The sequence below is a fragment of the Eumetopias jubatus genome, unplaced genomic scaffold (assembly GCF_037043125.1).
Source record: "Eumetopias jubatus isolate StellerSeaLion01/CBP00866 unplaced genomic scaffold, mEumJub1_p1.0 scaffold_2, whole genome shotgun sequence".
Lineage (NCBI taxonomy): Eukaryota > Metazoa > Chordata > Mammalia > Carnivora > Otariidae > Eumetopias > Eumetopias jubatus.
The window spans coordinates 118,632,391-118,647,537 of record NW_028274808.1 but is presented as its reverse complement, the minus strand read 5'-3'; the positions used below and the strand labels follow the sequence as shown (position 1 = coordinate 118,647,537).

Sequence of the window (15,147 nt, the reverse complement as noted above, 5' to 3'; positions counted from 1 at the left end):
GTCACTGAACCATGGCCTACAACTTCTCAGGTTTAAAACCGAATCTATATCTAATTAGTCTTGATTTTAAAGCCAAACTCTCATTGCTATTCCATTCCATAACTGATTACATGATTCTTCCCAGAGAAAACCACTCAAATACCTTAATCTAGATTCTTTAAATTCTCCCAGTTTATCAAGTAGAATAAAAGTTGGCTAGAGCTAACGGGAAATTAATGCCCAGCACACTAATGGACACAACTGAATGTTTACGGAATGATTAAATAAGCCACAGATGAAATATCACATTGTCAATGCAATTTATGTAACTTTTATTTTTTGATACAATTTTAAACTTACAGAAAGGTTGAAAAAGCAGTACAAAAGAATTCCTACACATCTCCACCCCTTAACATTTTGCCACATTTGCTTCATTATGAATGCAATTTATAAACATGATCGTACATAATAAAATAATTTTATAGCAATTTATAATTAATCAATATTGATAAAAATGAATTATTTATTTTAAAAAAAGATTTTATTTATTTATTTGTCAGAGAGAGAGAGAGCACAAGCAAGGGGGAGTGGCAGGCAGAGGGAGAAGCAGGCTTCCCGCTGAGCAAGGAGCCCAACGCAGTACTTGATCCCAGGACCCTGGGACCATGACCTGAGCTGAAGGCAGACACCTAAATGACTGAGCCACCCAGGCGTCCCAATAAAAATGATTCAAACCCAAGCTAAAAGAAATACCACTTTGCTGCCAGGGTCAACAAACACAAATCTAATTCACAGCTTGTGAATTGGAAAATTCACCGGATTCTGCCACATCTACAAGCCACACATAATTATGGGTGACAACCTATGTTAGGATACCCAAAAATTTCCAGTGTCCACAGTGATGTCCATTTCAACGTGAGCTTATTTTTCAAAGGAGAATCACTCTAAATGGCCTTTGCAAAAAGAAGCTGTTATTGTCAAAACAATATTTTTTTTTGAGAGAGAGAGAAAGGTGTGGAGAGGGGGAGAGGGAGAGAGAGAATCCTAAGCAGGCTTCACACCCCGTGGAGAGCCTGACTCAGGGCTCAATCCCATGACCCTGAGATCATGACCTGAGCCGAAATCAAGAGCTGGATGCTTAACCGACCAAGTCACGCAGGTGCCCCAGTCAAAACGATATTTTATAACAAAACCCACAAATGAAAATGGAATCCTACCCAAAAAAGTAATCAAATGGCAACAATCAATGCCCCAAACTTTCCAACAACAACCAATATGGCTACTACCCAGAACTCTCTTTCTATTGTGACAGCTGAACCTCCATTTTCTCAAGGAATAAAAACAAAGCAGCTTTATTTTGATTATTCGTTATTTTTTGAGGCTAACCATGAGAGGCCTACATGAACCTCTCAGCCTTCCACATTTGGTTCCACAGATACTGCAATCGTCATGTTCCTGTGATTCCCTGACAGGACTTTATGAGTGGACTTCCTTTTCTGGGTAGGAAGCAGTGGTAGGGTAAAACTGGGTCACGTGGTGCCAGAGCTGGAGGGGGAGGGCTAAAGTCACAGGCCTGGCACAGGCTGAAGGACACCGATGCCCAGCCTTGCTGGAAGATGTCACCTGAGTAAGCAACCTTCCCCGACAGAATGCACCATACAAACTCTGCACAGAAGGATGAATCGGACATGTGGACATGTGGCAGGTGGACACATTTCCTTGCTTCTTCATCTTGTCTCTGGTTGTCTTCGGCTCCAGCTGGGGCCTTAGAAAGGCTTTATTCCAGGATCCGCTGAAAATACAACCTGCACTCCCTCAGTAAATATCCGTCAGGGAAGTCACACGAAAAGATTGCTCCAATTCGCTCTTGCTGGTGGGCTTCCAAGGGTAAAATAATACAGTCCGCGTCTTTTCAGTCATGAGGAAACCGTTGTCACTGAATCTCCCAGGGATGCTTCCTACATCTAACCAAACAAAGGGAGCAACGGTGGAGGTTTCCAGATCAAAAGCAAATGTGTCACCTTGCTGAGAGATGATGGCCTGAAAGAAAAAGATAAATTAAGTGAACGGTGAGGGGAGACCTATCTGTTCTATCCACAATGCCTATCAGAACATTTACGTGGGCCAACAGGGAGCACATCTCCTCCAGCTTTGGCTCTGTCACTGCCAAAGTCTGACATTCCATGCACTGTGTCAGATACTGAAAAATACATGGAAATTTATTTAAGGCTGTGGGAAATTACCAAACTGTAATCTCCAGCCAAGTGTAGAAATATGTCGTCTCCAATTATTAAGGAGAATATTTCACAAGAAGCTCAGAGCTTTATATGTTTTACATTTTTTCTCAGGGGATCAGGAGAGGAACATTTTGGCATAAGGGCTGGGAAGTCCCAATGACTTTCTCAGGATATATGTGGAGCTAGCACCACCATGGAACTTGTTCTTCTAGAAAGATCCAGCAACCTAGGCAGCCGCCTGCCAGGCATTTACAAAAGCTCTACCATTAGAGCTTTCTCTCTCATGCTGCATAGTACCATAAAGTCACATTATTAGCACTTTTAACACGTGCAAATCTCACACAGTATCAGCAATTTAATTTAATGCATTTAAGTGCATATTAAGTGCAATTTAAGCCCTGTCATTCACTAGCCAATTAGCGCACGCTAAAGTGAGGCTAGGCTGGGCTGTGCCCCTGGGGGTAGGGGTTTGTGAGGTTCTCTCAGTGCGAGTGTGCAGCTGAGAGTGATCTGGTATTTAAGGCTGTGCCTCTGACATGAAACGTGACCCCCTCAACACGCAGACACACCACACTGTAGGTCTGACGTTGCACGTGATGTGTGGCATAGAGAATTTCAAGGCGCAGTTTTTACTCTATATAATTTTGGCCTTACGTATCATGGAGGGTTCTGAGTTATAAACAAGAAAACGTACTTTGGAGGAAAGAGCAAAGAAACTTAACAAAGCGTATTAGGTGTCTCTGGGAGTTTCGGAGAGTCAGGTCTCAAGCTGGATGTTAAATTCCCAAATCATGCCGCCCAGCGGTTGGGTGAAGACCCTAAGGCAGTCACAGGCACGCCACTCGCGCGGCTGGCCCCAGCCGGCCTGCAAGGCTGCCAGGGACGCCTCAGCTACTGTTGCTCCAAGACCAAAGCCAGAAGGGACACTGATGCCTGCCCCCTCATACTGCCTGCTTCCGATCCGAAGTCTCATCTCTATATATGACGGCAGAGCCCAGGGTCAAGCTTGTAGCCTGGCTTCAGGGAGGTATGGTCAACAACTTCCCAGCATCCTACTGGGGACAGCACACCCGCCTGCCTGGCCCGTGTGAAGCCTGCAGTAAATGCTAACTATTATTACTATTGTTATATCCCTTTAGGAAGGGCAAGTCTCACTGAAGTCCAGACGCGGTAGGACGAAGGAACAAGTTCCACTTCTCTCCCACACCCACTTGTCCCAAGGTAATGAAGGCCTGGTTTAGGAAAGAGAAAAAGATTTCGAAATCCTAAGTGTAGAGACTGCAAATTTGTCTGGTGCGGTGTTTCGGTTTTGTTGCCGTTATTGTTGTTGTTGTTTTTCTGGAAAGAAGCTGTGTAAACGTATGGCATTCCCATCAGGCTGCTCTACCTCAGTTACCACAGATGGCTTACATTTCAGCATGTGAACATTTCACTATTAATTAGAAAGAAAGGTATGTTTTCATCTCAAGGACTGAGTTTTAGTACGATTATTTCTAAGTAAATGCAAACAAACCCTGTCACTTAAGCATTCTCAGTGAAGTACAGGTCTGAAACAAATTTAACTTTCACTAAACAGAGAGTAAAACTTTCTAGAGAATACATTCAATCACCGTGTGTCGGGGAAAGGGTAGGAAAGGTTTTCAATCAACTAGACAGACTGCACGTTCTCCAGCTGCACAATTTTTATAACAACACATCCTGGTCATCCCATTTGTTTCTTGGCAATTATAGATTTGGTGATTAAGCTACTTTGAAGCAATAAATCAAAGAGAGCAGAGGGAAATTTTTAAAAAATTCATCGATTGTCCTTAAACCCTCAAAGTCAGAGTGCTTCTGCTGGGGCTGCCTGGTCCCCCCCGTTACACAGGTTTGCTGGCTTGTCAGGGCGGCACATGACACTTCAGGGATGAAGCAGGAAAGGCCAGGGACAGAGCCTGGAATGCGGTGACAAGTCCTGCTGCCTCTTCCTGCCCCGCCCACTCCAGCCCACTAGGGGCCAAGGGGTAGTGCTGGTGGCAGGAACCCTAAACTCTGACAGACACTGAATTAGAAAAGCAGTTATTTGGTCTTTGCTTCCAGTGGGAAGAGACTAACATTCCTCAGGTCCCGGGGAAACTCAGTACCAAGGAGAAATTCTGCAAAATGCAGGATGCCATGTGCTTGCCCCAGAAGCAGGGTACCCCTGCAAGGCCACGGGGACCCCAGGCCACTGGTACTTACGGTGATGTGTGCCTTGTGGAGCCCCACGCTCTCACTCAGTGAAGACAGGAAGTGATAGTTGGCTGGGCTCACAGGTTGGCTGTCAGCTGAAAGGTAAAAGGAAAGCACACAGCTCTGCCGTGTGCAATTCCCACAATTCTCCAACAATACAGGCACCGACTCCTTATAGAGGAGAACGGCCTTCCCTGCTTTCAGGACAAAATGCTCCGTCTCAGAGGAGCACAATGGCTCCAGGGAATGCCACGTGTGGACTCTCACCTGGGGAGAAACAAGACAGAGCAAAAGCAAACATTCTTGGTTACTATCTTTTTTTTTTTTTTTAGAGAATAATAGATGGAAGTCAGAATAGCAGACCTAGTTAGGAGCCTATGAACCCTGGGCTTAACCGCAGCTCCACTGAGTACCAGAGCTTGTAACAGAGCAAGTTACCCAACTCCTCAAAGGCTCTGTTTCTTCACACGTAAAATGAGAATAAGAACAGCACTAACTTCACTGGCTGTTGTGAGAGTTAAATAATCTATGGAAGACACAGGACCTGGTGCACTGTCATTATTCTGTAACCGTGACCTATTTGCAGTATCCTCCAAACTGCAACCACCTGAGACTCTGGAGTTCCTCCCTTTTTGCCTCGCATTGTTTTAAATACAGGTGTATTTTTCCATATACATTCGGAATTCTTGTACAGATTTTCACTTTAACAAACCACTTTTAAGGATTTCTTTCCGTCAAGTTCAGGCTATTTCCAGCTTCTTGTGATTATATAACCTTATATTGTAGTGGCACTTTACAATTTATAATTTGCTTTTGTCTAATTATTTTATTATTTATTTTATTCACTGCCCATTGAAATCCTTCAAGACAGGCTGACAAGTGAAGATATGATATTCACAGATGAGGAAACTGAATCACCAAGGCATTAAGCCTTCAGGTCACGGGATAAATGGCAGAGTTTTACCCTGAAGGTACAGGTGTTCTGAGTCCAAGGACAGCCCATTTTCTGCGACAGGCACTTAGAAACATTTCAATACAAATTAATTTCTCTTTTCTTTTTCCCAGAAGAAATATAACCAATAACTAAAGAGATGACCAAAAACACTCATTCTATCTTAGAAAAAAACTCCAAGCAACTTACAGTGAGCTTTGCCTTGCAGTCAGAGCGAAGGTCTGACACACCATAGATGAAAAACACGTCTTGATCCTCAAAACCCACTGGCAACAGTGGAGCGAAGAAATGCCGCGCAAAGTAATGAAGCATTTTCCACTTTCCTCCATACTCTAAAAATAGGCAAGTTAAGAGATGGGCAGGGTCAAGCAGTCAGGGTCATCTCCCCCATGGTCCAGCTATGCTGACTTGTCATGATTCTAGGGCCTGAGCATAGCAGGGAGATTCAACAGGGGCACGAACCCACGTTCACTGAGGCCTCGGGGCATTCCAGTCTTTACCTCACGGCATCCTCACATGTGAGTGAGGCAAGCATTCCCATCCACTTTACAATGAGGAAAGGGAGGCTCAGACCGTACATCAAACATGCCACAGGCAGTACTCTGAGCCCAGACCCAACTCCTAGGCAGCACTTTCTCATACATAATTCTTCTTCCAATATTCCTTTCTACTACATACACATGAAAGAAGGAAATCGGTAGCATGGCAGTAAAATTATTACACGTATTAGCAACTGTAAGAAAATACTGCACTTGTATAAAACATTATAAATATTCACTTATATATATATATATATATATGAATAATATAAATGTTAAAGGGAGGGGAGCCTGGGCGGCTCAATCGGTTAAGCAACTGACTCTTGATTTCAGCCCAGATCATGATCTCCGGGTCATGAGATTGAGCCCCGCATCTCCATGCTCAGCAGCTCAGCACAGAATCTGCTGGAGATTCTCTCCTTCTTTTTCTCTCTGCCCCTCCCCCCTCCCGTTCGCACGCACTGTCTCTCTCAAATAAATAAAATCTTTTAAAATTTTTAAAAAATAAGAGTTATAGGGAACATAGTCAATAATCTTGTAGTAACTTTGTATGGTGACAGATGGTAACTACACTTATCATGGTGAGCATTTCGTAATGTACAGAAATGTCAAATCACTGTCTGGTACACCTAAAAAAATATATAAACAGAACACTTGGGAAAAAAAACAATTAAAAAAGTGACAGAGTTATTTAGAACTCAAAGTCTCCTTCCTTTTCCCATAAGCACAAAAGCCTCCAAGTGAAATAAAACAACCATTATCACAAATGCCACCAGCAAGTGCAGACTCGAGGAGAACATCCAAACAGATGACAGTTAATGACAGTTGCCCCGATACAATTAGAAGCTTTTGAGAACCTATGAATTCTGTGCCCTGTTGGCATGTCCAGGATGCTAAACCCCCAAACTAAAAAACGTCACCATGCCTCTATTCCAAAAAGCTCTTTCCCACAAAGCACTGTACCAATGAACAACTTCCAGAGAGATGGTGGGGAGGGGGAGAGGGCAGAGGAGGGGTGAGGGGGTGTGTGTAGGCGGGGAGGATCATGTCCAGAATTCACAGTGCAAGCTGCTGAGATGGAGAAAAGTGGTTTGAAGTTCAGAGAGAACCAATTTCTTCCAGTTTTCTAAAATTTCAACTCTCAGTGCTTCAACTGCAACTCCTAATATTTCCCCTTAAAAACAACAAGCAGGGAGGGGTGGAGAGGCCTTTCATATTAGATCTATAAAATGAACTCGAACTTACAAAGTTGACCTTGAACAACATGGGGTTAGGGGCACCAACCCCTGTGCAGTCAAAAATCCACAGGTAACTTCTGACTCCCTCAGAACTTAACTACTAAGAGCTTACTGTTGACCAAGCCTTACCGATAACGTAAGTGGTCAAGTGACACATATTTTGTACATTATATGTATTATATACTGTATCCTTACAATAAAGCAAGCTAGAGAAAAGAAAATGTTATTAAGAAAGTCAGAAGCAAGACAAAATACATTTACAGTACTGTACTGTCTTTACCCAAAAAATCTGCATCTTCGTGGACCTGCAGAGTTCAACCTCATGTTGTTCAAACATCAACTGTATTTGGAAAGTTTTCTCCTAAGTTAAAGATGGCTCAGACCTGAGGTAACTTACAGACTCTCGTGTGGTATCCATTACAGAAGAGACTTCACATGCGTGGTTCCAGCTTCATGGCCACACACAGAACACAGGAGGACAGCAATTGAAGCACAAGGTCTCACTGGGACACACACTAGTTACTCATCAGTGACAATATGGCTACCAATATAATATCCTGCATAGTCAGCTAAAAATGCTGTGGGATTTCTGGCTTTTCCATTAGCTCTGTGCCTGTCCAAGCTTATGAGCCAAGCAAAATAAAATGCCCCAGTGGATTTCTGTATTTGCAAAATTATAACTAAAAATGAGACTAATTTTTTTAAAAGGAAACGTGTAAGAATCTATAGATTCCAAGCAGCGATGATCCCTTTAAAGGATCACCATTTCAGATAAGAGGCATGACACATGCCTTCCCCCACCCCCACCGGCACACACTATAAGCACCAGATTCATTAAACCAACGACACAGAGTTAAACAGACGCTATGAGGCTGTCCAGACCAGGAGCAGACATAGCATACCTTGTCACAACTCCTCCCTGGCACCTGTTTTCTGTACCAGGTACAAGAAGATGGTGATCCTCTCCACAGAGGCACTGTCCTGAGAGACTTTAGAAAACAAATTCTTGCTCTGCCATCATACTCCTGGTTCCTGGGTTTACTCACCCTTTCTAAAGAACTCGTTAAAATAATCTGCAATACAGTCGTTTAAGGGAAGATTAACAAAGACTGGGCTCTCCCCATTCTCGAACCAAACTCTGCTTCAGGAGTCCACGACCTCATCCACGTACAAGAAGGCAGAGTCAGGGTCCAAGTGTCTCTGAACAATATCTCTTTGTCCAGTTTTAAGCTTCCCAGAAAGGCGACTCTCCCCAGTCTACCCCTGATTCTCATCCAATACTCTTGGATGGTGCTGATAAACAGTTTGGTCAGAGAAACCCGATCGAGACTCCAATTTACCGCAAGAGGGGACTCGGCACACTAATCAAAGCACACGGGGAATGGACTCCTTTGGATTTGCATTCACAGCTAGTTTAAGAGCCTCACCCAGCAAAGAGGCTTTTTTACTGTATGGCCTTGACTCACTTTTGTCCCCAAATTCTTGTGTACATTATTAACTGAATTTCTTTTCAAACCACCACCAGTGAACACCAAAGATTCATTATTACTCCTTGATTTTCAAAAAATATATCAAAATAGAATAATTCAAACTGCAGGCACCATGCCAGTCATCATCTCCCTGTTGCCAACGGAACTGATGCAACTGATAACCCCTCCTACGTGGATTTCTGACTCCACCACGTTTCCAAGAGATAAATAGGGCAAAAATAAAGATGACCTTATGGGCCTAGAGGGGAATCCGGGAAAAGGACATTTTAACACTCAGCTGGGCCAGCCTTCCACTTGGCTGAATTCTTCCGAGGAAGAGCAGCTTACGTAAGTGCTTCTTTTGCCTGGAAATTCCTCCTAATCAAATTCAAAATTTTGAGACACATGGCTGAAACCTTCATGCATGACTCTACCCCCTTCATTAGCCAGCTTTTGTGACTCTGCACAGCCCCGAACTCGAACAAGGCTGCCGCGAAGGCCGCCGCCGCCGGAGCACCCCGGAAGGTGGGCAGGGCGGCCGCAGTTCACAGGCTGCGGGAGGAGCCCCTCCACTGCGCTCGGGTCTACCCGGATTAATCTGACCCCTCAGGCTCCGTGCTTTCTCAGTGCATCTCCGCACCGGAGTTGCTTTCTCTCACAGACACAAAGAATGCTGCAACACTTACCTAGAGAAGCCCAGGAAGGAGCCTGCCAGATGTCATTCAGCTGCCAATAAAGTGCACCCATGGTGTAGCCTTGCCCATCCACTATCTCGCTGCGACTGCGGCGGTAGAATTCAGTCTCTATTTTGACACACTGAGCCTGCATCACCTGATTTGGGGGAAAACATCGAAGCACACGTGTTATTGTTTGACCTAAGTGTCTAGATCTGAGAAAACTGCAGGCTTGAGGGTGTTTTTTTAAATCAGGTTGGATAAATTAGGGAATCTGATTAGCATTATGTCTACCATTATTATACTAGATCTGTAACTAGCCCCTCAGTATGTCAGAAGGGTTGTCTATAACAGCTGATTTATTTGGGAGTCTTAGTGTTTCGTTTATTGTAACAATGGGTGATTGAGGAAATAGGATGGTATGAAAGGTTCCTTGCTAATGATAGTGTAGGCAATGATGGAAAGCAGACTATTATTATTCCAGAGTAAATGGTATATGTAGTCAAACACTAAATTTTCTTGCAGTGATGGGTTTTACAAATATATTCATAGCTACTGAAGAAAAAAGTTTTATTAGTTTAGATTAGAAAAAAATTCTACAGGAAAAATAACATTATTATGACTCTTATACTGTCCAATCCCTAACCCCTTTTCTCTTTTTTCAAGATTTTATTTATTCATTTGAGAGAGACAGAGAGAGAGAGCATGAGCCCGGGGAGAGAGGCAGAGGCAGAGGGAGAAGCAGATTCCCTGCTGAGCTGGGTGCCAGACATGGGGCTCCAACCTAAAACCCCAGGATTACAACCTGAGCTGAAGGCAGATGCTTAACCATCTGAGCCACCCAGGTGCCCCCCCAACCCCTTTTTTCTACTCAAGCAATTGTTCTTATATCATGACTTCTGATAATGAAAAATTTCTTATGAATGTAATTCCTTCATTATAGCAGAACAGATGGTAAATTGCAGCAATGAGACAAGTGAATTTAGTTCCTATTGAAGAGGCACTAAAGAATTTCATGCAGGACTCTTAATTATTGGCAACATCATTGAAAAATCACTCTTTCATTGCTGCTGTTATCACGTACTTTTTAAAAAGATCTTATTTATTTTATTTTAGAGAGCACAAGCCAGGGGGAGAAGAAGAGAGGGAGAGAGAGTCCTAAGCAGACTCCTCACTGAGCGCGGAGCCCGATGCGGGGCTCGATCCCACCACTCTGAGATCACGACCTGAGCTGAAACCAAGAGTGGGAGGCCCAACCAACCGCACCACCCAGGCACCCCTGTTATCCCATGCTTTTAACTTAGAGTGGTAGTAGGAGAAGCTCATGAGTGAGAGGTTCTTAGGCTCATTTGGAGAGGTCACCAAGGAGAACCTGCAGAGACGGTCAGAGCTGCAAGGACTCCTCATTAGAGTGGGGCCTGGATTTTCACAGAGGAGGGAAAAGAAGGATGCAGAGAAGGTCTCTTGAAGACTAAGCCCAGATGCTTTCCTAAAAGCTGGAAGAGCTCAAATAAAGGTAGAACCTTTAAATAGGGTTAGGCTGGCTAACAGGTGAAGGTATGACTTATATGAGGTGGGGCCACAAAATTCCAGAAGGGTGAAGCAAGAAGAAATCATGGTATTCAATAAAGATTTAGTAAGCACCTACAGTATGTGTTACATGCTGGTAATGGTCCAACCCTCTCCCAGCAAAAAAATACACGAGCCCATCCTCATGGAGCTTATTGGCTTGTGCAGAACACAGGACTTAATCAAAGAGTCACGCAAATAAATGTAAACTTTAAACAGTAGTAAGTACTAAGAAGGAGGACTGAGCAATTTTACGAGTGTAGACAGTAGGGGAAATAGGCCTAGCCGAGGAATGATGATAGTCTCAAAGAAGAGGAAAGAGAAAAAGAGAGAGGGCAGAACCTGGCAGCCGGAGAGGACATGTGTGTTGAGCAGAGAATTCACAGGCGAAGAACTAAAAGGCACAGAGAGCCAGGAACAATGGAAGGGAGGCCAGTGAGATGCAGGGACCAGACCTGGGAAGGTTTTGGTGAGAGGCTACCGGAAGTCACAGAAAGCTTTTAAGCTCAGTGGGTGAAGGGACCAGATTTGCATTCCAAAAGAAGATGCTGCTGACCAAAAGAAGAAATGGAGGCACCGGGGTGGGGGCGGTGTCTACAGTGCGTTTAGGGCGACCATTCAGAAAGCTATGAAAACCATCCCAGCAAGAGATGATATCAGCTGTGAGCAGATAAAGAAATGTCCTTATTCAGGAACCAGACCACTGGGACCACAGCAATGAGAGCAGTGAATACACTCTAAAGAAAGACTCTCACAGACGAAGTGGAAATGGTGCCAACTGAAAATGACCACAGGATACAATCTGCATGTATTTAGTCCAACACTAAGTCAGAGGGAATGAAATAGAAAAACAGACCTATGAAATTTGATCTGTCAGTCAAGCCAATCTGCAATTATACTCAGAAATCTCTTGCCAAGTTCCTTGTAAAAATACTAATCTTATCTGAACTAAAAAAAAAAGAGAGAGAGAGAGAGAGAGAGAGAGAGATTTATCTACTTCTAGGCCTGCATAGGTAGGCACAGAGAAATTAAGTCCCTTTGTAAGCATTCATGTATGTTGAGTTATGGTACAAAATCAGTGCTGTGGAGCAACTTCTAGAAAATTCAGTGAAGATGAAGCAGCCCAAAAGTGGAAATCTCAGTAGAAACAGATTCTAGGGCAGCATCATCCATGCCCACTAGAGATCTTTACCTTACATCAGCATGGAAAGTAACCTTTATAGTTGTTAGAAAGATTTGATCTCTGAACTCATTTATATCACCCTGAGCCTCCATATAATAGCCCCACCAACCAACCTAAATTTCGCCTATGTGCACAAAATCAAGCCAGCCACATTCTCTGCCTCCACAGGACACACACCCAAGACCCTAAACAAGAGGAAATCTCAGTTCTCATCCAGAGAGTCCTGAAAAACAGCCATTGCTTTATAGACTGTGTGTGGAGTGATCATGAGAGGAGAAGCTGAGGAAGTCCTCACCAGATTGGTGAGTAACAATAGGAGGAGAGAGGTTCTAGTCACCAGACATTCTAGAAACTGCTGGTCCAGCCAAGCACGGGCATCGAATGGCAACCACCATGGACAATCCACTTTTGGTGCCAGCCCACAATTCTGGAACTCCCAGTACCTGAAGTACCCCTGAAGTCTGGGCAATTCCTGGTATACCAAAGAAGCCAAAGAACCTGCAACATTCTGTTATTACCCCAGAGACTTGGTTCAGTGTCAACTCATGGGTGGTATGGAAGGAGGGGTGTCATTTATGAAGTTTGGGACTGGAATCACTTTCCTTGGATCCACATTTATAAAGTAGGGTAAGTAGGAAAAAAGTAAAAACAGAATTCTGAGGTGGGAACAAAATATCAGTGTATACCACAGTAGGAAATTAAATTATCTCTTTCAGGCAAAAATGAAAACTTCTAGGACAAAGCCATGCTTGTGCTTAGCTGGATCTAATCCAGAGGACAATCAGATATTTTACTGATGGCCTTGGTAGAGGTGACCTACATTTTCTTTTTATTCATGTAAGCTTCTTTTCAGGAAAAAAAAGATCTCATGAGCATCGAATTATTTACATTGCTCCAAATTCTTTTCCAGTCTTTGTGAACACATATTGTAGCATATACATTTAGTGTTCTAGTCTCACTTAGGTTTCACATATGTACATTTCCATGCCCTAGAACTTGCTAGCATCTCTGTGCTTTAAATGGTTATACAGTTATACCACAGTGTGATTCATCATTCTCCAATTATTAGGCATTTGAATGGTTTCCAGTTTTTTCTTTCAATGCAAGAGCTAAGAACATTTTATGATCGTGTGTTGCTTCTTTTGGCAATAATAGATGACAATGTTAAACTCTTTGCTGCATATTGCTATATTAGGTTCCAGTCAAGAGGCTGCTATAAACTGGTGGCCTCCAGACAGAACTTTACCCCACACAGACTTTTTTTTATTATGTTACGTTAGTCACCATATAGTACATCATTAGTTTTTGATGTAGTGTTCCATGATTCATTGTTTGCATATAACACCCAGTGCTCCATGCAGTACGTGCCCTCCTTAATACCACCCATCACCGGGCTAACCCATCTCCCCACCCACCTCCCCTCTAAAAACCCTCAGTTTGTTTCTCAGAGTCCATAGTCTCTCTTGGTTCATCTCTCCCTCCAATTCCGTCCCCCTTCATTTTCCCTTCCTTCTCCTGACGTCCTCCATACTATTCCTCATGTTCCACAAATAAGTGAAACCATATGATAATTGACTCTCTCTGCTTGACTTCTTTCACTTAGCATAATCTCCTCCAGTCCCATCCATGTTGATGCAAAAGTCGGGTATTCATCCTTTCTGATGGCTGAGTAATATTCCATTGTATATATGGACCACATCTTCTTTATCCATTCGTCTGTTTGAAAAATGCCATTGGTATTTTGATTGGGATGCCCCACACAGATTTTAACTGGCCCACAGAGGTGGGTGTTTTTTGTTTTTTTTGAGGTTGGTGGTCTTTTTTTTGTTTGTTTCTTGTTTGGATATTGTTTAATGTCTTAAGTCCCAGCCTGTATGTTCCATTTTGTCACAATTCCCAATAATCATACTCCTATCAATTTAAATTACCTTCCTAGCCCCCAGAAACATTTGAGTTTTCAGTCTCTATTTTAATTTTCAGAACTACTTGCAAGATATCTTTATTTTTGTATATCTGTTCTAACAATCTTCTCGCTGTAATTTATCTTTTCTGGTTTAATAGATAAATATTAATAATCTTTTAGAATTTTTAAACTTAAAAATTTTTTTTACATACATGCAGAATTCCTACCCCTTGCTAGCAATGAAAGGAAAAGGACACTAGGCAAGCCCTAACTAGTGGCCTATCATAGCTGAACTTAGTGTGAAGGAGGATAATCAAGGCTCTTGAGTGCTCTGGTCTCTAGCATAGTGCAGTACACTCCACAGACAGATGGTGCCATGTGCCAGCATCATGGATCTGGGTTTACCCGAACCAGTAGGTGCCAGCTAGGGCTAATGAAGGACGCCTTTGTTCATAAAAATGCAGAAGGCCACTGCCCACTATCCTTCCTAAAGGGTTGTTGTACAATCCCACTTCCCTGGAAAATGTCTGGAACTGCCTCTTTCCCTTTAAAAATTGTACCTGTATTTATACACTCATGAATCCTTCCCTAAAGAGGACAATCCTTACATATAAGAAGGATAAATGCTTAGTCATTTCCTAGGCTACTCAGTCCCACTGTTAGCAGACAAATCTTATTTTAGTTTCAAAAAAGTCTATTTTCAGCAGCTTGCTTGATTACACTTATGAAATCAGTCTCCTTGGAGAAACAGATGGTAGGGTAAAAAGAAATTGGACCAGGATACTAAGACCTAGGTTCCAGCTTTGCCACTGTGATGGAGATTGCTAGCTGTTTACAAAAACCCATTTCCCCTGTCCTCCAGAGTCACAGAGCTATAGGTGGGCTCCATCCTCCAGAATCACACCCCTTACCCTTGGAACTAGGGGTAGCCATGTGACTAAGCCCTCCTGACAGAATGTAATTTATATTCTTCATTTACTTAAAATTATCCTGACAATAAGAATTTCCAATAAAGCCATGTTTCAATTGATATAATTCATACCATACAATTCACCCTTATAGCTTCCAGTTTGTTGGCTTTTAGTATTATCACAGGTGTGTACTCTCTCCACTACCTAATTCCAGAATGTTATCACCCCAAAAGGAAACACTGTACTTACTATACTGGTTAAAAGCAGCTCCTCATTCTCCCT

The 15,147-nt window shown here is 43.0% G+C and overlaps 1 protein-coding gene across 3 annotated transcripts in view; it reads right to left on the bottom strand.

Annotated features, from left to right (window-relative positions):
* Positions 1-287: 287 nt before the first annotated feature.
* Positions 288-15,147, bottom strand: part of MANBA (mannosidase beta) — a 122,402-nt gene continuing 107,542 nt past the window's right edge. For all 3 annotated transcript variants that reach the window (XM_028091211.2, XM_028091213.2, XM_028091212.2), the window contains 4 exons: positions 9,312-9,456; positions 5,569-5,711; positions 4,437-4,694; positions 288-2,019 (listed from right to left, as the gene is read on the bottom strand). In XM_028091211.2, the coding sequence (XP_027947012.1) occupies positions 1,795-2,019; positions 4,437-4,694; positions 5,569-5,711; positions 9,312-9,456 (771 nt within the window). In that variant the 3' untranslated portion in view covers positions 288-1,794. The remainder of the gene's footprint in view (positions 2,020-4,436; positions 4,695-5,568; positions 5,712-9,311; positions 9,457-15,147) is intronic.